This window comes from Passer montanus, unplaced genomic scaffold, assembly GCF_014805655.1.
Source record: "Passer montanus isolate IOZ18808 unplaced genomic scaffold, ASM1480565v1 scaffold67, whole genome shotgun sequence".
NCBI classification, from domain to species: Eukaryota; Metazoa; Chordata; class Aves; order Passeriformes; family Passeridae; genus Passer; species Passer montanus.
In genome coordinates, this window is record NW_024371815.1 from 1,515,840 (window position 1) to 1,538,547 (window position 22,708).

The 22,708-nt window shown below is 38.0% G+C and overlaps 2 protein-coding genes across 13 annotated transcripts in view; both read right to left on the reverse strand.

Moving 5' to 3' along the window:
- CUNH4orf50 (chromosome unknown C4orf50 homolog) overlaps positions 1 to 17,727 on the reverse strand; it is an 86,614-nt gene extending 68,887 nt beyond the window's left edge. For all 12 annotated transcript variants that reach the window (XM_039728850.1, XM_039728845.1, XM_039728849.1 and 9 more), the window contains exons 1-8: positions 15,744 to 17,727; positions 12,921 to 13,072; positions 11,268 to 11,406; positions 8,897 to 9,592; positions 5,079 to 5,193; positions 4,201 to 4,325; positions 1,620 to 3,836; positions 757 to 858 (exon numbers count right to left, since the gene is read on the reverse strand). In XM_039728850.1, the coding sequence (XP_039584784.1) occupies positions 757 to 858; positions 1,620 to 3,836; positions 4,201 to 4,325; positions 5,079 to 5,193; positions 8,897 to 9,592; positions 11,268 to 11,405 (3,393 nt within the window). In that variant the 5' untranslated portion in view covers position 11,406; positions 12,921 to 13,072; positions 15,744 to 17,727. The remainder of the gene's footprint in view (positions 1 to 756; positions 859 to 1,619; positions 3,837 to 4,200; positions 4,326 to 5,078; positions 5,194 to 8,896; positions 9,593 to 11,267; positions 11,407 to 12,920; positions 13,073 to 15,743) is intronic.
- Positions 17,724 to 22,708, reverse strand: part of JAKMIP1 (janus kinase and microtubule interacting protein 1) — a 139,940-nt gene continuing 134,955 nt past the window's right edge. The window contains exons 23-24 of the mRNA XM_039728855.1: positions 20,233 to 20,277; positions 17,724 to 17,756 (exon numbers count right to left, since the gene is read on the reverse strand). Coding sequence (XP_039584789.1) covers positions 17,724 to 17,756; positions 20,233 to 20,277 — 78 coding nt within the window. The remainder of the gene's footprint in view (positions 17,757 to 20,232; positions 20,278 to 22,708) is intronic.

Below are 22,708 nucleotides of genomic sequence, written 5' to 3' on the forward strand. Positions count from 1 at the left end.
CATGAAAACCCTATTGCTGCTTTTCTTTTACATACTCAACACATGCTGCTGCCAATGGTTTGTCCACAGGGCATGTGAGTGATGTCTGTTACAACCCCATAAATATACACCTGCCAGAAAAACACTGCATTATGCTTAGATGTGCATGGAGTGGAGACTGATTAATAAATAGGAATGTGAATATCTAGTGCATTCAGAAAGGCACAGCACTAAAAGCTTCCTTGGATGGTGTCAAAAGTGCAGATTTACTTCACACAGACACAGAAGACTCCACTCCGGTGTTGCTGGACTTGGTGTTTGCTACACAGCTGTAGAGAGGAGGGCAGCACGCCTGGCAATGCCTCTGGGTGCAGCAAACCCCTGACACGATCTGGCTTCTCACTCAAAAACTGCTTTCAGTTCAGGTTTGCAGTAACCCTCAGGGCTTCCACCACCTTCTCCTCATTCCCAGTGATGTGGAGGGAAGCAGCTGCCCAGAGGTGGCCAGAGTGGGCAGGTTGTTGTGTGTGCCTTTGCCAGGGCACTCAGCCTCTGGCACAGTGTGCTGCAGGAATGCAGCTGCACTTGATGCTCACCCAGCCAAGGGTGACTGTGCCATTCATCACTCAAAGATCAGAGGAACATTTTGGTTCTGCAGATCAGAGACTTCCCTGTTTTGTGAAAGTGTTAGAGCCTGGCAGAAAGAAGACAGCCATGTAAGAAAACAAAAGAAAAAACAAATTTGGTCCTCAGAAGTGCATCAGAGTAGAAGGTTACCTCTTTTTTTGATTTTTCTAATTCCTTTTGCTGTATTTTTAGTTTCTCTTCCACCTTTCCAACTTGCTCTTTCATTGTGCTGTAGCTTTCAAACATGCTGCCCTGGAGAGAAAAAAAAGACAGGATGACTCACCAAATGGCACACAGTCGTTCATAGAACAATAGATGGTTTCCTCTTAAACTACTACAAAAATTTTGCATAAAATCAAGGTATGACATATAAGTATTTCCCTGCTGACTATTCTCAAGTGAAGTAGTAATTTTGCATTTATAAGTACATAGTAAACTCCACAGAAATGCACTGTGGTGTAAGATGTATCTTACATGTATCTTACACCACAGGAAGAACATGGATAAGAAATCCACCACAAGTAAAGATCCTTTCTTTAGAGATATATAATATAGATCATATACATCAAAACATTAAAAAAAAAAAAATTAGATAAAATCAAAATAAAATTAGTAAATTATCATGTGCACACTTTTCACCAAAACATGCTATTTTCACCATTCTAAAAAGTTTCCTTCTGTTAGGAGAATTTGTAGTAGAATTAAAGCTTGTAAAAGCTTTTACTCTTGCAATTACATAAATATTTTTTTAAAGCCTGAACAGTGCAGTCTTTTAAGTATTATTTTTAACTTAGTAGCTTGCTGTATCACTTTAATATTCTCTAATACAACATTCCAAAAAAAAAACCTTCTCTGGCATTTTGCCTTCTATTTAGAAGTTAACTTTAGCACCTCAGCTCATGTTAAGAGGTTAAAGTTTCCTCCATCACTCAGCTTTGCTCTCCAAATGACATTTGTAGCTCTCTTTCTTTAGCAGATCCTGCTTGATAACATTCTTTACTCTTATTATTTACCTTTTTCCCAGGGGAATAATCTGAAGGATCTACAGCCAGAGCTCCCTGTTCTTCAGTTTGTGTTACACTACATGCTGTTTCAACTTTCTTTGGCTTAAGACCAGGTTGTTGACTTTCTTCTTTCAGTTTTATATTTGTCTTTATTCCTATACTTTTCTCTTTTCTTAGTTCTTCATAGGTGAAACCCAGAGAAGACATTAATTCCTTTAAATTTTTATTTTCTAAAATAATGTTCACATTTGCTTTCTGAAATTGATCCAGCTGTTCTGAAGTTTCTTGCTTGATTCTGTCTATGTCTCTTTGCAGTACACATTTTTCTTCCTGTAAGTGAGAAATGGTTTGATAACAGCTAGTTTTGCAGTCTTGGAGTTCTGAAACTAAGGTCCTGTATTTGTCTTGCTCACATTTTATCTCTGCCACATGTCTCAACAAAGTTTCTTTTTCGCCTTCTGAAAGAGCTATTCTTTGTAAATTTCTCTTTCTCTCCTGCATTAATTCATTATATTGTGCTACATAGTTCTCCTTGTCTTGTAATAATTTAGCCATTTCTTTGAAGCACCTGCTTCTTTCTTCTTTCAGGTCAGAAAGCAGCTGGAAGAACCTCATTTTCCATCTATTCAGGGATAGAACGCCCCCGTCAAGTTTATTTGATGCAATTGTCCATGAATCTTTTTCAGAATTCCTGTTTTTCTCTTCAGTATATGAGAGATTCTTAGAAAAAGTTGCAACTAAAAATGTTCCTGGGGTCACGGTACTTTCTTCTGTATAGTTGTTATAACATCCACCAGCAACTTCTTTCTCATTAAGTAAGTTTTGGAATGAAAGAACATTAGCTTCATCTGCTGCTAAAACATTTTGAAAATATGCATCCATCTCCTCTTCCAGGGCACACATCATCTGAACATATCTGTCATTCTCCTGTTGCAATATACAGACTTTTTTGGAGTAATTCTCATTCTCTTGCATCAGCAGAAATATCCTCTGAGAACACGCAGCCACTGCCTTTTCCAGTACAGATATTCTCACGTTACACTCATTTCCAGCTCCCCAGGTTGACGGATGACAGATACATTTATAAAAACTGTTCCCTGGCTGGAATAGTTTGCTTAAGCACACAGGCCCCTCTTGCAGAGGAAACAACAAGTTTAGTGGATACGTCTCTTCATTCAATAAAAAAAAATTCTGAGAGTATTCATGTTGCACAATTTTAGCAGCTGCTTTTTGACATGAGAAATTCTTATTTGGTTCATGTAATTTTGAGGTCTGGTCTTTCCTTTTTGCCAGGCCAATATTGCTGGAGGGGCTTGTTTGGTGAGTTGGTTTCTGAGCCTGCTTTCCTTTCCCTTCAATTTCAATTATGTCTTCTCCATTACATCCACTATTCACATCAGGGATGCAGATTTCTGAAATATTTTCTTCTTTCTCCATTCGTTCACGACTCCCTTTGACACATTTTTTAAAGTCTTTAAAATCAACAGATAAACTCTGGGCACCCTGCATGCTATGGAGACTCTCTTTGGCTTCCACTCCTTGCTTCCCAGGACAGAATAATTCAGTTTTGTAGGAAACTTTAGAACTTTCCTCAAGACCACAGGTCACCTGTCCTTGCTGGGCTTTGTCATTCTGTATTTCTTCTCTTTCAGCTCTCCCTGTAAAGATTTTTTGGTGATACTTTTCATCATCAACATCTTTATCTAGATATCTGTTCTCACTCACACTTCCTGGCAGAATTTGCTTGTTTCCCCAATGTTTTTCCATGTTGCATTCCTCTATAGATGTGAAAATTTCAGCCGCAGTGGAAGGCAATGTTCCATGGAGAAGTTCAGTAGCTCTGTCATAAAGTCCTTCTTCTGCAACAAAGCAAAGGCCATCAGACCAAAGATTAGTATTTGTCTCACAGAAACTCAAATTCCTCACTTTCTCTTCAGTGGTGAAAGCTGTTATGTGACATCTTCCAGGCTCAAACAAGGTCAGCTGGAGCTCCTTCCTCATTAAGATTTCAACCACAGAAGCAGGGAATGTCTTCACTGGTAGAGTTATAGCGTGCTCCTTCAAGAGAAAAAGGGTTTCTTCATCTTCAGTTTCCTTACTTGTCTCACCATTGGGTAACTTCTCAGAACAAGGGGGAAGCAGTCCTGCTGCGTGATGACTTGGGGTACACCTCAGCAAAGTGGAAGTGTCCTCCAGAGGATTTGCCCTCTGTGGTCCAAGGGTGACCTGACAATAACAAATGAGAAATTCAAAAACATATGCAAAGTAACATACTAATAATATTTTGTTTTTTCCTTCATTGACAAAACACTTGATTACAGATAGATGAGAAAAAAATATTTCCATACAAAGTGTTTTCAAATAATTAAACACTTGCAAGAAGAGTAATGTTACAAATTAAGTATGAGTAAGTCAACTATTGTATTAGTGCACACCTTTATGTATACACCTTGTAAAGCATCTGCAGTAGCTATGATTTAAAGCTAGTAATATATTCACCTTTAAATACACCAACTCTTCATTTTCTCTCCTATTTCACTTACTCCCTGTGCACAAAGATAGCAAGAACAGCAGTAACTCTTCTTCTCACCTGCTCAGTCTCAGCTAGAGCAGCAACTTTCACAAAGGCTCTGGAACTGCATTCCAAAACTGGTACAAGATCTTCTGGTACCTCCTCCATCTGTTTTGGTCCCTCACAACTACAGGCTGGTGTTTCTGTTATGATAAAGCACTGGTTAATGTAATGTCACTCCTAGGTAGCTACAAAAAAAGCAAACCCCAAACCATCCAAGAACATGTTCTGAATAGAAAAATATTTTAGTGAGAGCATACTCAAAATTCCTTTCTCTATCAGCAGCATACATCACCACTGATACAGATAAAAGCATGATGGCAGACACGAAAATGAGCTTCATAAAAACCCCATAAATATCGAGGTCTAAACCAAGGTGTATTTGGGGTTCATGGTTTCCAGTTCCCAAAGCATTTGGAAATGGAAAATACATTTCATTACAGTGGGCAGGTGGAAACTTAGGGATTAAACTTACAGGTTAAAATTACTCAGTGCAAGTCTGCATCTACATACACTAAAATTTGCTATAAAATTCCCATTCATTTATATTGGAAGAATTTACCTAATATAATCTGCCAAGAAAAGAGCTTTGACATTGTTTGGTCTGAAGAGCAAATCTCTCTGCTGCATGGCATTCCCAAATACTATACTTCATCCAGGACATACAAAGTACCCTCTCACCTCTGAAGTTTCTTGAAAGTTCTAGGATGTCTTGTGAAAGCTCATATTTGAATAGCAGCAAACAGTTATCATTTCACCTTCCCCAGATACAGTTTAGAGATTAGCAGGATTTTCAAAGGGTTTACACCTTTTAAGTCATACACACCCCATGAACAAAATCATCTTCACTTTGATGGTATAGAAATGAAAGCAAAAAATCAGATTTCTTTGCATACCAGACTCTTTATCTTGTAGCAGCACAACTGGAGTTTGAGTAGCTCTGCTTCTGAGTGAATCCAAGACTGCCCTCCATTTCAGATTCTGAACTTCATCTTGAATTAGCTCTCCATTCTTAATGGGAAAAGGGGGAGGAAAAGGAAAAAACCCCACAGGTTATATGCATATATATGGTGGTTGTGATAAGAAAAACAGGCATATGAATTTCCTTTTCTATTTCACATTCAAAAGACCCATTATTTCATTAGGACTGCTATTGTTTCATACAATTTTCTTATTTCAACATTTTTCCAGTAAATGCTGTAATCGTAAACTTTCCTAAAGTTTTCCCTTCGTACTTTACAAAGCATTAAGGAAGAAAATCTGACTCATAAGCATGTAATATGTCAGATCACAGGTGGAACAGTGACTAAATTATATGGTCATCAACAAAGATAAAAGAAAGTCCAATCAAGCAGGGAAGAAGATTAAAAATTCAGCCCAGCTACAATTGTTCCTAAGTCAGAAGAACTCAAAGTGGAATAACCATTCCAAACAAAATTTTGTTTTTCCATTGATAATTTAATTGCATACTTCATATTCTGTTCTTGACATTTATCTTGAGTCCCTGATTGAATTTGAAAATTTTGACACTTCCTGATGCAAAGCAGATACCCCTATTGCAGATCATATTTCACATGAACTGTGCTCATTTTCAGTGAACAGAAGAATCAGATTTGATTGTCTCAACAAAACACATCATTGAGACAGTAACCAAAACAGCTACACCACAGAAACCAAGCCAACACAGGCACTTTTGTCTTCCTGCAGTGCTCTGCATCAAACACCAGCAGAAAATAAATCTGGTCGTTTTGCACTGAGCTGCAATTTTAAAATTACATATGGATGGAAAAGGCAATTACTTCCAAGTCTTCAGTTCCTAGTGAGTCAGGAAAAGGCTGCTGATTTTCCACAGGACCACCAGTGAGAGTAATTTTTATTTCAATCCAAGTCAGCTGCCTCATTGTTATGCTCTATTAAAAGATCTTGAATGGGAGGCACAACTTAAGTGGAAACCACAACACTTCCAAGATTTCTTCCCTTATTTTCTCTGTCATATCGACTAATAGAATGGTTTGGATTGAAAGGTATCTTAAAGGTCATCCAGTTTCAACCCCCCTGCCATGGGCAGGGACACCTTCCACCAGACCAGGTTGCTCAGGCCCCATCCAGCCTGGTCTTGAACACCCCCAGGGCTAGGGCATCCAAAACCTCTCTGGGCAACCTGTTTGTAACTAATCCAAATTCCCTGAAACACAATCATTCCTTTCCTGCACTTTTTCGTTTATTTTGTTATAGATATCAACTCTTGGTTTATATGTGGGTACTGTCAAAAGAAAGTTGCACAAGTGGAAGAACACTACACTGAGAAATCAAGACCTCAGCTGTCACGTGGAAGCTGCAAAAAGATTCATTGCTTGTTTTTTTTCACACTTTTCCCTCACCTTCAACAGATCCCCCTAATGCTTACATGTAGAAACTGCTAAGTCAACACACAGCCACATGTTACAAGCTGCTTTTTTTGTGTATGTTCATTTCTCATTCGGGTATATAATGCAGCTGGAATATTGCAGACAGGATGCTGATATTGAGTTTGGAAATTCAAATTTTCCACAAGATTTATTTGGAGACAACCCTCCACCATGAGATGCAGTTCACCTCTTGGTGCTCAGTCTAATTGGATCTTGTATTGCACACAGTTTCTCATTTTTATAGCTGTCAATGGAGTATGATGAGCTCAAATGAGTTTTCTTGCAACTATTTTGGCTTAAATACTACAAGATCGAGGTGATGAGACTGAGAAATTCTATTTTAATACATGCTGGTAAAACTCCAGACAAGGGGGGAAAACCCTTTTCAGTTTTACAGAAAAAACACCAGATGTCTCCCTCCTCCTTTTATCATAGATAGTGCATTTTTTTTCCTGCTATCTCAAGTCAATTTTCTACTAGAAAAATGCAAGTGTACTTGCAGTACCAAAATAGAAAGAAGAGACAACCAGAAATGCAGAAGGCACAGGATTTGATGCTGCAGATACTATTCACAGTATTTAAAGAACAATATCCACTCTGCATCAAAGTAAACACAAATTATGGCCTGTTCATTTATACCAAACACTGGGTAACTGAGACTCTGATCTCCTATGACACCAGATATGTAAATTAATACTTCAAAAAGAAATATTTAGAAAACTTCATGTAGAGAAAAAAAAAATAGGCTTTCATTAGAGTACAAAATAGAAAGAATCCTGTTTCTTGAAGACTTCTGGATTGGTCTCAGGCAATTAGTCAGTTGCGTATCTTGCTTTCCCATCTTTAAATAACTCTTTTTTTTTCTCCTTTTCTCAATTTTATCAAACCAATAGTAATGCTTCACTACATCTTCTCTGGCTCTGAAATCCCTCACTCCTCTTGACTTTAGCTGTGCAGTACCCTCATAGTGCATCTGTTTGTTATACCTGTTTACAAACTCAGTGCAAGTCCATCAAGAAGTATCTTAAATGTTTTCAAATCATATTCTTCATTCCCAAGGCGAAGTGAATACACCAGTTAAAGTAATTACAGCAATGGCTCATGGTAAGCAGTTGGTTTTTCTGCCACTTTGGGGCAGCTCCAGTGACCTGTGGGGTGAGGTGCAGCTTCTGAGCTCTCCTCAGAGGTCACCCACATGCTGCTGGTTACTGCAGGACGGTATTTCCACTCTCCCATAGACACAACCTCCTGGTGCTCACTGCCTTGGAACTCTAGAATCAATGATGGGATAAAATCACCAGGCCTGCAAAAGTCCATTCCACTACCAGGTTAAAAAAAAAAAAAGAGTCTATATTTCCTCTAGCTTTATGGGTACAAGATCCTCTCTAGCTTCTCCCAGTTCTGGAGGTACTCACAGTCTGACTGACCTCCAATGTGAAAGGGTTTTGTTCATGCCCTTTACCTCTTGGTTAGCTGCAGTTAAAACCAGGAGAGTTCTTGGCATATTAGGTCACAATCTGAATGAGTGTGAGGCATAGCTGATCTCACTTTAAATAAAGTCTCAATAAAAATACCCTGCACCTCAGTGCATAAAGAATAAAACTTTGTTTGAGTCCACTCTGTGAAAATAATTGTTCCTTGTCAGCAAAATGAATTGGCAGAAGCTGAATGCCATATTACAGCATGAGCAGAGCTTTCCCATGCAGTGCTGGAGTGAAGTGCTCGAGGCAAACGAGTCCTATTCAGTGTATTCAGGGCATATCACAATGCTACAGAGCCACAAAACATTGACTATCTCAGCTCATTTGTCATGAATGCTGCCTCCATCTTCCCTTGTTTACCATCACCCAGAAAATCTCAGAGACAACATTTATTGTCAGGAGTGATTTTTGCTCCAGCATTTGGGCATGCAAAATTCATCCAACCATATGCGTCCTACACTGAATGGTGTCCACAAGGCAGGTCTCAGAAGTTCTGGGCTCTACTTTTACTGCCAGCCTCATTCAGATTGAGACCTTTTGCTGTGAGCACATCACTTCAAAGTTTAAGGAAAAAAGGTTTGTTGAGTGTCCTTGATGTGCAGCTAACAAATGATCTGATGCAACAAAATTCCAACTACTGATTCTACTGGGTGTGAAAAAGACACTGGAAAGTAGTAATGAATAAACAATAATAAGAAAAAATCAGGCAGGATGAAGCCTCACACTTGCATCTTGATTGTCCCTCTAATGACAGGTTTAATCCAGGGTGAGACAAAGATAAAAATAATTACATTTTGCAGTATTTTTACTTGCCAGTTGACTTACCAGGTCAACACTGTTGTCCCCATCCACCAATCTTGTAAGTTCTGAGTATTTTTCATTCTTCTTTTTCAACTTCATAATACTTTGATCTTTTAAAGTTCTGTTTTCATCTAAAAGCTCTTCCACTTTTTCCTGTAGTTTGATTTCAGATAATTTTAAACTATAGACATGATGGTGAGATTCTTCCAATTTTGTTCTGAGGAAGTCTTCAGTGTTCTGAGAGCACTGCAGTTCAGTCAGCAGGTCTGCCTGTTCTCTTCTAGTGTTCTCTTCTTTTTCCCTCAAGAACTTCAGGTTTTGCTGAAATGCCTTGAAGTGGCTTTTCACATCATGCTCCACATTTTCAATATAACTCTTCCATTCCATTTCTTCCCTGCCAGGGTGTTTACAGCCCTGAGCCCCACTGCACACTGACTGCAGCTTCTGCTGGAGGTGCTGCACCATTCCCTCTTCTAACTTGGATGTCAAAAGAGCAGTATGGGCATTAAGATCTAGGACTTGCTTTTCCAGCCTAGATACCTCACCCTGAAGGTAACAGTCCCTTTTCCTCAGTACTGCTGTCTGCTGTCTCTGCCTTTGTTTGTAGTGCTCAAAATATTCTGACTGGCTTTTTATTTCATCTTCCTTTGTCTTCAGCTGCTCCTGAAGCCAACGCAATTTTTCCTTGTGCTTCTTCTCTGACTTCTTTTGGTTTTCAACCTATCATTTCAGTGAGATATATAGTTAACAACTTAATATCAAAGCTCCTGTTCCCTTATAATTTTTCTTAATTTAGTGATAATTCTACCCTTATTTTCTGAAAATTCAGGAGTGACACAAGTAGAATTTTTTTTAAAGCCAGTAAAATACTGCATTTAGAGCAAAAATAACCTGTTTGTCATTTCAGCCATCACCAAAACATCTCAGTAGGAACCAAATAAAACAAACTCATCCACATTTGCTACTACATGACATACAGGAACCTTTTAAACACATTTTTGAATGTTCTAAAATACATATTAAACCAAAATAAACCTTAGAACTATAATTCATATATCCAGTTCTGATTTATACAGTAACAGATCCTTAACACTGACAGTACTGTAGCACTGGGGTGCTACAGGCAGGGGAGCTGTGGTTCTGTTATAGAAAACAGGACACACACTTTCCAGAGCCCAGGACTTTTCCCATTGCTCTTCACTATACCTGTCATCTGTCAGCTCCTCTTATGGGACTGCTGGAAAAGGAGACAGGAACAGATGCCTTTTGAAACACTGAGAAAGGCTTTGGTATTTTCCTCTGCACTACAGTGTTTGAACACAGAGACCTGGAGGGCCATTGCTCTTCACTACACCTGTCATCTGTCAGCTCCTCTTATGAAAAAGGAGACAGGAACAGATGCCTTTTGAAACACTGAGAAAGGCTTTGGTATTTTCCTCTGCACTACAGAGTGTTTGAACACAGAGACCTGGAGGTGAAAGATGCCAGGAGAAGGCAGAAGAGGCTTTCATGAGTCCTGCACTGCCCTTGCTTTGAGGAGAGCAAGAGCCACCAGCATCACAGGGACATTGCAGCAACTTTTAAGCAAGACTGAAGGCACAGAGACATGAAGGAATTACTTTGGTTTTTTCAAGGACTTCTTTAGATCAGTCATTTTGATCATCAGTACTTTCCTGTCTGAGGCATTCACTGGCAAGGACTGGCCAGAAGGAACACTAGGCTGAACAGTCAGGTAGATGTGGGCTAATATTTTGTTTTGTTAACTCTTGATGAGAATATATGTCCAAGCTTCCTGAGTCTTGAAAAATACATTTCACTTTTAATTACAAAAGCAAAGGCTATTCCTCATTCTTGGGAATCTTGCCACACAATACTGGTGTCCTGTTGAAGTATTCAATTTTGACCTAAAATGCTGACAAAATGAAAGGATATCTTATCATAAACAGAATTGAAAGACACTGTTTCACTGAAGCCTGTTCCTGAAAACTTTTCATTCTGTCTCCATTTTCATGAATCTATCAAATAAGCAAACTAGATAAAAATGCCTGTTGTATGGGTCTAGAAAGATAAAGTCTGGCCTAAGAAGGAGTGCACTGAGTATGTCCTAAGGAGAAAGTAAGAAGGGGGAGCATAAATTTAATCAAGGGCCTGAATGAGAGAAATAGCAGCAGTGCTATCAAAACCAACAGAGAAATAGAAAGCTGGGAGGCAAAAAAAAAAAAAAAATCCAAAAATTATTCTTATTTCTTTGGTTGTAGCAAAAGAGAAAGGCTGAGACCATCATTTATTGCTTAAAAGCAGAGGTCACTGGAGATGAACTTGACTTATAAATTGCTATCAAAAAGAGGAAATAAACCAAATAAACCAATTGTCATTTGCAGCAGAATCCCCTCACCAAGTGCATCAGGTCCTCCTGGATGCTTTGCAGTTTCCCTTTAACGCGCAGATTGGCATTTTCAACCTGGTCCAGCTTCACACAAAGCTGATCAATCATCACAAGAAGTGTTTTGTGGGACAGCTCCAGCTCTTTCATCCTGTGATAGTGAGAATGAACATTTTTGCTCAGTCGATACCACAGCAAAGTTCCAGAAGGGTAAGTGGTCACAAGCAATGCATCAATTTATCTTTATTTTTGTATTTGTCCCCCAAAATAAAATAATAACAAAGTTTTGATCGCTAATATAACAAACATTTAATTCTTAACAAGTCTACTGGGGTTTGCACATTATGCTGGAGCATGTCAAAATTGTTCAAGATAACACCTTTCTGCTGACTTAACAATACCATAAGCAAAAACTTTTACAAGATTTTTGTTCAATGGAGTTTGGCATGCTATATGATGTAGCAACTCACCATAAAGACAACCACAGCACTTCAGTCTCTGCATGTACCTGATCATAGGATTGTAGCAGGTTCACAGTCAATGAAACTCAATTTTTATGACAGTAAATGCTTCCCATCACAATTAACATTAGGGGCAACCTACAAGTACCTATATTTTAGGGGCTGAAGTGAAAATATCTTACTTGTACCATGTCATCAGTGGGTACTAAACCTACAGTGAGTAATTGTATTGACTTTGTCCACAAAGATGGATTTTGACAAAATACAGGTTTGCTTTGCTTGTTACTATTCAAATGGTAGTATAAAATTACAAACAGTAAATGCTTCCCATCAAAATTAACATTAGGGACAACCTACAAGTACCTATGCTTTAGAGGCTGAAGTGAAAATATCTTACTTGTACATGCCTTCAGTGGGTACTAAACCTACAGAGCACAATTGTATTGACTTTGTCCACAAATATGGATTTTGACAAAATAAAGGTTTGCTTTGTCTGTTACTATTCAAATGGTAGTATAAAATTACAAACTATTATATGAAAATATTTTTAAAAAAGATTAATTATTATTGTGAAAAAGACCATTATTAAATATTTCCGAACAAAATTACTTGATTAATTAAAATAAATTAAAAATTATACAAATAAGTGTTTCAATGACATTTATATTTCCTATCCTTTTTAACTTTTACATTCTTTAGAACAGTGCTGTTGCTGACTATCAAAACCTTATTATTCTAGTCAAATGTATAATTAATGCTTAATGGCACCATCTACTGTAATGGTTAGCACTGACACACTAACTTAGATGAAGCTTTCTGAAAAAAGGAAATTTTTTTACGACACAAAATTCCAAATTAACTCTTATTTTAAAAGGAAAGGAATATACTTGACAAACAGAATTTGTATCATATGAACATTTAAGAATGAAACATCCTGAGAAAGCTGCCTGATTATTTGCAACAGTATGTTAGACCATGCTGTAAATCTTACTTAAATAATAATTCTTAAAAAAATTATTATTGCATTTCTATTCTGACAGCTATACAAACTACACATTAGTCTTCTCCAACACTCTAAAAACACAGAAAGTCTTTCTTTTTACTGGTTCTGCATGTATCATTTGACAACCAGTACACAGGGCAAAGTGAACAGTACATTTGTCACATAACAATAAATTTTAATGCAAAGCCCCCCTTAATTTACCTATTTCTTAGGATGGAATCTGACTCCACATACTCCTCTAGAACATTTTTCAGTTTTTCCTCTGACTTTTCCAGCTCTTTTATTCTGACATTCAAATTCTCTTCTCCAGCACTGCTAACTTTTTCATCAGGTGTGCCTGCATCTTCTAATTCCTGGAAAACCAAGGAAGTAGCAATTTTAACACTGAAATTCAGAATAGCAAATCCTTCATTACTGGGCATTCTAATACAGTAACAAAATTCTTGTTCTCTTCCCGATGAAGGATCCATGATGGAAAAGAGCCCAAATTAGATTCTCAATGTACTAGAGTCTAAGCATGCAATAACAGAGTCTAAGCCTCTGGTGATCAAATGAATAGTCCTTCTTGATTCTGAACACATTTATTATTTATGAGAAAGTCTCATTTCATTAGCCCCATTAGCATATGTGAAGGGAGTTGCTGTTTACAACATGAGATCCCCATAAAAGATTCAGTTAGACTAATTAATAAAGGAATTAGTCATCAAAGTTCTGAAAAGAGAATAATTTCCTACTAACCATGGGAGTTTAACACTGAGTGTGTTTACTTTGGATAAATATATTACATTATTATTGTTTCAAGACAGAAGACTAAAAAAGCATATTTACTATTCAAAGGGCATTCTATAACTATTTCAGAGAAAACATCCTGTTTATTTAATTGGTATTTTGTAATTCTGCATGCAGTATTTTACTTGTATCTACTTCACTTCTGACAGGTCATGAAGCCATAGCTCAAAGATATTTTCAAATTTGGGCTTGAGAAGGCAAGCTAAGGTTGGTTCTCTTCTGCCTCTTTTAGTCGTAGGTCTAAAAATTCTTCAGAAACTCACTTCAGTAAGTATAGTCTTATAACTGTGTCCTGGTTTCTGCTGGGACAGAGATAATTTTCTCCTTAGAAGCTGGCACAGCGCTGTGTTTTGGATATGGGATGAGAATAATGTTGATCACACTCTGATGTTTTGGCTGCTGCTCAGCAGTGCTTACCCTACATCAAGGACTCTTCAGTGGCTCATGCTCTGCCAGTGAGGAGCTGCACAAGGAGCTGGGAGGGAGCACAGCTGGGACAGCTCATCCAAACTGTCCAGAGGGATATTCCACACCACAGAGCTTCTTTCTCACTATATAAACTGAAGGGAATTACCCAGGAAGGGACTGATTTCTGTTCAGGAACTGGCTGGCCATTGGTCAGCAGGTGGTGGGAAACTGCAGTGCAAAGCACACTTGCTTATCTTGAGTCCTGTTAAATACTCTCTCTCCCTCCTTATAATTACAATTATTAGCATCAGCATATTATTGTAGTATTATTTTGTCTCAATTATTAAACTGTTTGTTTCTCAACCCAAGAGATTTACTTTGTCTTTCTGATTCTCCTCCCTACTGGTGGAGGGAGGGTGTGGATGGAGCAAGGAAGTGGCTGCACGGTGCTGGCTGTCAGCTGGGTTAAACCTCAACCAGCTGGCACCTGTGAAATGCCTGTGAAATGATTTTGCTACACTTGTGTTGATTTGGAATTGGATCTGTTACTGGAATTCAGCCAGAGTTTGGATTGATTACCAAGGAAATAATGCAATTACTATTTTTTTTGGTAGACAAATGCTAAATCTACAGTGCGAAGAGGAAGATAAAAGTAACTTTTTTGATGTTGATGAGTAGAAAATGGCACAAAATTCAGTAAAAAGATTTAAAAAACCAGTTCTCTTATCACCTTATGTTTTGATGTTTTGTTATGTGCTATTCACAGGTTCAGTCAATTACATAAAGTAACTTTGGTCAATTGTATGAACTCACTGGCCTTGTGTCAGTTGCACAAGGACCTAGAGCTGAAACAATTCAGGCACTCCTCAGCCCCTTAAGAAGCCATGATACTTAAAAGCTTCAAGTATGGATAGACATCAAATAAATCCATGTGGACAACAAAGTTCACACCTCTTTGTGATACCAAGCCCAGTCTCTTCTCAGAGACCATGCCTCCCTGAGACATGTTAACATAATTATGGCTGGCCCCTGGATGGTATCATTTCTCAAATGGAACAGTATCTTCAATGCAAGCTCCTTGAGACAGCAGTATTTTGTTTTTGTTATTCATAAATAGAATAAACACCCTGTTCTCTGACAATGGTTATCCCCGAACAGCACTGCAAAAGGCACATATAATAACAGCGAACATTGCCATTTTTCTCATTAATAATTTACAGTGGAAGCCAAATTAACATCATTTGCAACTGTAGTATGAGCCCAGAAAAGCTGTTAAACTGACACAAGCAATGAGACACTTACAGTTTCCTTCTTCACTTATACAGCAAGGACAGACGGTTTGAAAGCTGTGTCACAAAAAGGGAAAATCAGGCCCAAATTCTGTCCTTCAGTCCATCTTGCATGGACTGAATCACAGAATAATAGAATCACTAAGGTTGCAAAAGATCTCTAACAGCACCAAGTCCAACCACTAACCCAGCAGTGCCAAGACCAGCATTAAACCATGTCCTCAAGTGCCACATCCACCTCTGAACATTTCCAGGGATGGTGATTCTACCAGCTCCCTGGACAGCCTGCTCTAAAGCTTGAAAAACATGTCAACACACTGTACTCATTCCCAGCTTTACAGCAAATACCAATATACAACAGATAGTAAGACTGTAATGATCTGTTTGCCAAAAGTACAAAAGTGCAGAAAAAAGACCATCATAAATGCAATGGGAAATGTCAGCCCAATCAGCCAGTTTTCTTGAGACAGCTGTCACCTGTGCATTACAGTGTAATGACAAAACACACAACCACATTAGGAAACAGAACTGTTCATACCTTCTCTGCTTGGTAAGACCCTCTCCTGTCCGTGCAGTGCGCTTTTCATGGCAGCCACATGCTCTGACCATGTTTGTGCTTGTAGTTCCATATTCAAAACAGTGACGAGCAAATCTGTGTCTATGAGAAGTGCTTCTTTGCCAAGTGAATCCTTGTTCCTTCACTGGCGCCAGGTTTGATTATCTCAAGCTCTGTTTACCTTCTGTTGTGGTCCTTTGCTTTTGAGCGATGCCAGGACTCCATCTCATAGTGAAGGCTTTATTTTCCCACATTCTGTCATCACACTGCTAAAACCCTTAACTAAAACATGAAAAATTTCTATTTGAAAACACATTCTAGAAATGCTTGTTCCTTTTGAACAATATATTGTGAGCAGCACATTCTTTTGGAGATTGAGATTCCAGACTTTTGCATGATCCTCGTTTCCAAGGGAAATTGTGCTTTCTACCAGGGTTACTCTGACCCTGACATCAGCCACAATTTGCTGCATGTGACTGAATTAATCTTGTGGAGTGTCTCAGCTCCTTCTGTAGGTAAAAGCTCTTGTCCAGTGATTTTTTGTGCAGAGTTCTTCTCTTCAGAGACTGATAATTATCTCAGAAAACTTGCTGCTTCTGAGGCTGATTCCAGCACCTTCAACAGCTTCCTCTGTCCTTCCTTAGTTGCTCATTGCCTTATGTTATTTTTGTCAATCATAATTTCCACTTCATGTGATGTCTTATTGTAACCAGCTACTTCATGTTGGAGTTCAGTGTGTCCATGGGAGTAGACTTATGTCACAAATATGATTTTCAAGAAAATGTGAGGGAAGGAGAAAGTGATCTTCTAATATTGTGCTCTTAATGTTCGCATCTTGCCTCAACATTTCAGAAATAATTAAAATTATCTATTTCTTCATATTGTCTTTCCAGTTCTGAAGTATTGATTTGTTTTTCCCTCTTTGAAAGAGTAATATTTTTTCATTTTCTAACCATTCTCTTAAACAGGTCTTTGCAACTTCTACTTTTTCAGTGTGTGCTTCACCCCAAATTTTCCTCGCAGTTCAGGTGGTCAATGATTGTTTATCTACCTCTGCTGGTTGAGGTTGTGCCATTTTTGCTAATGATGATATTCTTTTATTTCACCTGAGAGGATGTAATGATTTCCAAATATTCATGTTCAACTATTTCTCTGCTTATCACATTTTTCCACATGCCCATTTCTCCAAGTCCTTCTTTCTTCTTGAAGACATAACTGAGCACAGCACATCATGCATTCTCTTTTCCTGACCTCTCAGGCCACCATGGAATCTGTCATTTTCCCAGTGCCGTCTTTACAAGACATTGCCTTACTTTTCAAAAACATTCAAAGAATCATATTTCCCACATAGTTCTCACCCACTTTAAAGTTTTCATACTTCAATCTACCATTTTGCCTTTCTCCAAAACCTTTCTTTCTGCACCTGTGGATTTCCATCTTAGGAATTTGATATGAATTTGACCACTGCAGGGTAGTAATTCTTTATTTGTTTCCAACTTTGAACATTTTGCTTCCTTGCAGCTATTTACTAGAGACAACTGAATGTCAAACACTTAGCTTTTTTAATATAGATATTAAAAAGGAGATCCTGTGTTTCTTGGGTGAAATGAAAACCACATTTGTTGAAAGCATGCAGTATGGAGTCAAAGATCTCAGTACTGTAAGAAAACCATTTGGTAGGTAACAGTTCACATAGCAGCCAGTAATTGCACTTGTATTTTTTCTGCTGTTTGGTTGGTGGGAGAGTGTAAGTCCTGTTTGTAATTTTTTTCAGTGTTTATGATGTGCTGGTCCTTATTTGATTGTGAAATCATTCCAACTTGAAGCCATATCTTTAAAAAAAATCTCTAATTTTAAGTTCAAATATTTTGCAGCTTCAAGCATTATGCAAACTGCTTTATAAAAAAAATGCACCAATTTAAAGCTGTTTAATAAATATTTTCTGTATTTTTGCATGTGGACTCAGCTTTTCACTCCATAGCTTCTTTTAATAGCCTGTAAACAAAACAAAACCAAAACAGAAAACAAAAACAACAAAGAAAAGAAAAAGTCTGCTGAGCTTTAGATAAAAACCATTACTTTAGAAATATGTGTTGGTATTGAACCCTAAATTCACAGACACACAATACCTTTCTCAATGTTTTATATTACCTTTAGAATAACTAGAACCAAAGTTACCATCATTAAATCACCTGGTTTGCTTTGAAATAATTAACAGTGTTGAAAAGTCCAACTATAATTAAGTATCTTAAAATTGGCTTTTCTGTGTTAATCAGAGACAGATTCACCTCTGGTAAGATGAATTAAAGAACACTGCCCTTCACACCAGCACCACAATGTGATGTGCATTCCTAGAAATGTCAAAAGCTGAGTAGTTATGTGGCTACACAGTCACTACCCCTGTGTTATCTCCTCAAAAAGCTTGTCACCAAGCTTGAATTTAATTACCTAAGTACTTACTGTCAACAGGAAGAGTAGCACATTATATCAGCACAATGCATTTTTGGAAGACTATTAACATTTTCAATTTTTTTTTTTTCTCTTTTAATATAAGGGGAACCCAGAACACTATCAGGTAATATCTGTGTGGAAAACTATAAATCCCTTGAATGCATAGTATGTCAAAATGTTTTAAATAGAATTTTTAAAATACTGGTGATTTCACTGTTTATTGAATGCTTATAAAGTATCTCTAGACTTGGCCAGTGTACATATTAAACATATTAATACATATTAAAACATTCTTTCAACATATTAAAAGCATATATATTCATCCAGCTGCTAGCACCTCTAACTGGGACTGGTATAAAAAACCTGGAGGAAATTCCTAAGGCAATAGTTTGGTGACTCTTTTAACATTACTGTTTCAAACTTATCTTAACCAAAATAGCATCTGTCTTATCTGATCTCATCCAAAAATTCACTTTGAAATGTGGAAAGGTGAATAGTTTACTACAAGGCTTCATCTTTCTTCAAACACCATTCTGTAAGCATATGCTAAATTTTTTACAAAATAAACAAAATTTCAGAAGCAATCCTAAAAATACTGAAAAATTTTGTTCAATTTCAACTATTTTTCAACTTCTAACAATTAAAAGAAAGCTCCTGCACTTTTAAGAAAACAATAATACCTGAGAATTACATTCTACCCATCTGGATCTGTTACCATTTTATTGCAAAATTTATTGAAAAATAAAAAGCATATGCAGCAATGCTTGTAATGAAAGCCCAGAGCAAGTTCCAAAGAGCATCAACAGAAAGATGATAACTGAACATACTAGACCTGAATAAACTCTAGAAAGAGCCCATAATAATACAGGTCTGATTTTTCAAAAGTATTTGAGATCTGGGCAGTAGAAAATAATGTTTCATGCTAACAATATTGTTCCATGCTCATAATAGTGTCTCAGGGTAACAATTGTCATCATTCTTTTTATCAACAATTGTCATAATTCTTTTTCATCATACAGTACTGATTGCAGTTTCAAAGATGTTGATTAAACTCCCACCATAAGATTACTTGAAGATAATTCACAACAGATTACAAAGAAGAAAAAGCTTAGAAATCTTGTAAAGGTAAAAGCATTGTGTATTATTGAATTAAAAACAAAACCAAAAAGCCAAGAGTAACAATAAAAATACTGTATAATATTCAATAGCTTTAAAGCACAGTTTAATCCTCAGTTAGGCTGCTGAGTTACCATCCTTCCTGAAAGGCAGTGTGGAACTTGAACTGCTCCAGGGCAGAGGACTGGGACTGATTTTCTAAATTGCATTTCCCTCTTGTTCTCTGTGAAAGGTGAGCACTGGTGCTATGGCTCCTGCCACAGCTGCAGAAATTCACTGCCTTTTGCACTGAGCTGAAAGGATGAGCACACTGGGAAGGACAGTGAGAGTGATGGCAATGTCTCAAGGGAGAGGCACAGAGGATTTTTATCCTCACCTTTTCCATGTTGTGTCATTCAACTGCAACCTTCAAATTGCCTCATAAAAGGGAAAATTTGTTATTAATCCTAAGTTATGTCATGGCCTCAAGGATCTGGAGGAAGTGAAACAAAATAGGAAGCTTCCTATTTTGCATGGGTGGTTATGCTCACAGGGCTTCTTAGAAAGCAAAACTTAAGCCAAGTGGTTCTTTGCCACCTCTCCATCCAGCATGACACAAGGCAGGAACCTACAGCAATAACTGAACTTTTCCATTCTGCTCTGCGAGAATGGAAAGCACTCACTGCAGCTATGGCAATCAGTGTCTTTGAATACAAAATCATTTCTCAGTGAAAACCCAATCACTTTCTGCAGAAATCTAGGAAGGAAAGTATCCAAGTTGGACTTTATAAGTGGCTCTTCCTCTCTGTGCAGGTAAAACCAGTATGCCCTTCCTCTCGGTTTCAGGGTCTTACAAACAATCCCCAAAACATGGCAAAATCTAGGAGTCAAAGACTGAGTACAAAGAAATGTAAAGAATACCAACCACACGTCTCGGCTCAGTTGTGTCATCAAGGCCACAGAATGAATGCTAGTGAAAAAAACAAAAAAAGGAACAAAAACTATAACATAAGATCAAAAGAAAATGAGGAAAAAAGAAAAGAAAGAAGATGTAAGATATGTAATATGAAATCCAGTGACATTACATCAGTTAGTCTTACATCATTAATTGAGTTGATCTGAAAGAAAGACACAATATACCAATCTTACTTTAAAAAGCAGTAAAAAAATCAGTATATGAGGGGAGTTTTGCAATAGCAAAATCTGTGGATTCATATATATTAGGCTTGGTTTTGTGATTCACTTAAAGAAGTACTTATAATTACACACACTAAAGCTTTCCTGAATCAAGGCGTACCAAGCTAAGGACACAACCTAAATGCAACTGAAATAGCAGAGAATCAGCTGCAAGAAGAGCACAGCATGTTTCAACAGCATTTGTTCCTAATATATGAACTCACAGATTAAAACTGAGATTTTATATCATTCTTCTGCATAGTCTCTAGAAACAGGACCGTTTGCTGAAGAATATATAGGGTAGAAATACTGTAATATTCATGTTCTGATTTGACAGAATTTTATACAAAACTTAAAAATTGAATCCACTCCTAAAGGAAAATGAAAAGTCATACTCAGACACAGTAACTGTAAGTGTTGTATTGCCCTTAGCTACCACCAGCTATAAATGCTATAAATTCTACTTTCCTTTGAAAGAATAAGACTTCACAAGAAATTACTGTGCTCAGTATCAGCAGCATGTAGGTGTCAGTCTGCACCCTTTAACACATTAAACCTTTAGAAGAACAATGAGGTAAAATGATAATATTCATTGCTACCCTGACAACACAACCTTCCTTTGGGCCACCAGAATGGGATTTAACCCTAGGGAAAAAATAATTCAAATGTAATAGAGATAGAAGGAAGCCCTCCACCCATCCAGAAGCTGAAGGTCAATACAAAGAGATGAAGCTTTTTTGAGGTCTCTTGCTAATGTAACATTAAAGCAAAGAGGATGTTAATCATTTTAACTCATTACCAGCTTTCTGCTAAGCTTGTGATTAAGCTCTTTCTTTTCCAGTGCTTTTCCACATCCATCCGGCTGATGAACCAGCAGAGATAATGCTATTTTCCATTTCCAAAATTATCAGCTGGCTAATCCCATACCTGCTCTGTAAACTGTAATGGCAGTGCCTTAAAGGCCTACGTTTTGGCAAGAGCAACATCTAGAGATGTTTATTTTTTAGAATAGGTGGATAAACAGTAATATTTGAAATAGTTAATATGTACAAATTTTGTCTATCCCTCAACATTTCTCTGCTTTGAGGAGTAAAGTGTAACACTTTAGACATCACTGGCTGCTAGGCAGGAACAGCTTCAGGTATAGACATGGTCTGGGGCAGAAGAGGGCAAAGGCAGCAAAAGGGCCCTTTTAAGGGTGAAAAGAGGTGAATAGTGCCTGTGTTTCTCTGCCAGTGGCACTGCTCTCCCAAGGGATGCAGACAGACCAGCCCCAGCCACGTCACTGTGGGGTGACATAAAGCAGCAATTAGAAACATCAGCAGACACCGCAGCTTCTGCAGGCTCCTCTCCTGCTCTTCCACAAACCCAGACAGGTATCACGGTCTGAAAAGTGCAGGACAAGGTACAGCAGAGGGGAGACAACTACTGTGGGAGCAGAAGGGGCCGAGGGAGATGCTGAGGGAAATGGAATGGTTGCTGGAAGTGCAGCTGGGAGGACTGCCACATCCTGAAAGCAGATGAAGGGATGCTGAGATCAGAGAAGGGTGAGGAAGAGACTCTTCCACACCCAGTGAGCTGCTCCCTGAATCCTCCCTCTGTTCTGCCAACCCCGCTGACCTCTTTCAACTCCCTCCAGAGTCCTGCAAAAGCCGTCCTTTTGCCCTTTTACCCATTCTCATCCCAAGAGAAAAAAACAATGACTGAGAACTCCACTAAGGTCTCCATTCAGCCCAGCAGTAGGTTTATGTAGGATTACATGCTCATAACTGCTGAAGAAAAGGAAGCTGGGACTTCTTGTTGGCATCCAGGCACTGGTGCAGCAAAGGTAACATAACCAAAACACTCTGCTGGGGCTAGAGAAAGACCCATTGTCATTCATGCTCTGCAGAGCAGCCTGAACTCCACAGACCTGTGAAACACCTGAGCCCACACTCCACAAACCTTGTGCCATCCCTAGTTTGGGAGCCACAGTGACACAAATTAAATTGCTGTATGAAGCCCTGATCAGAGCTTCCTTTTTCTTAAAAAAATCAGATCCATTATACTAACTTTTTTCTATATTAAAACAAGAAATACTCCTTAATTGTAGTGTTTCACAGGCACTTCCCTAATTTTGTTTTATTTTTCAGTACTTGAAAGTTTTGCAAAGCAATGCTATCCAAAGAATAGGGCTGAGCTAACCAAGTTTTTCAGAGACAAATCTTTGTTCTTTTTTGATCTAA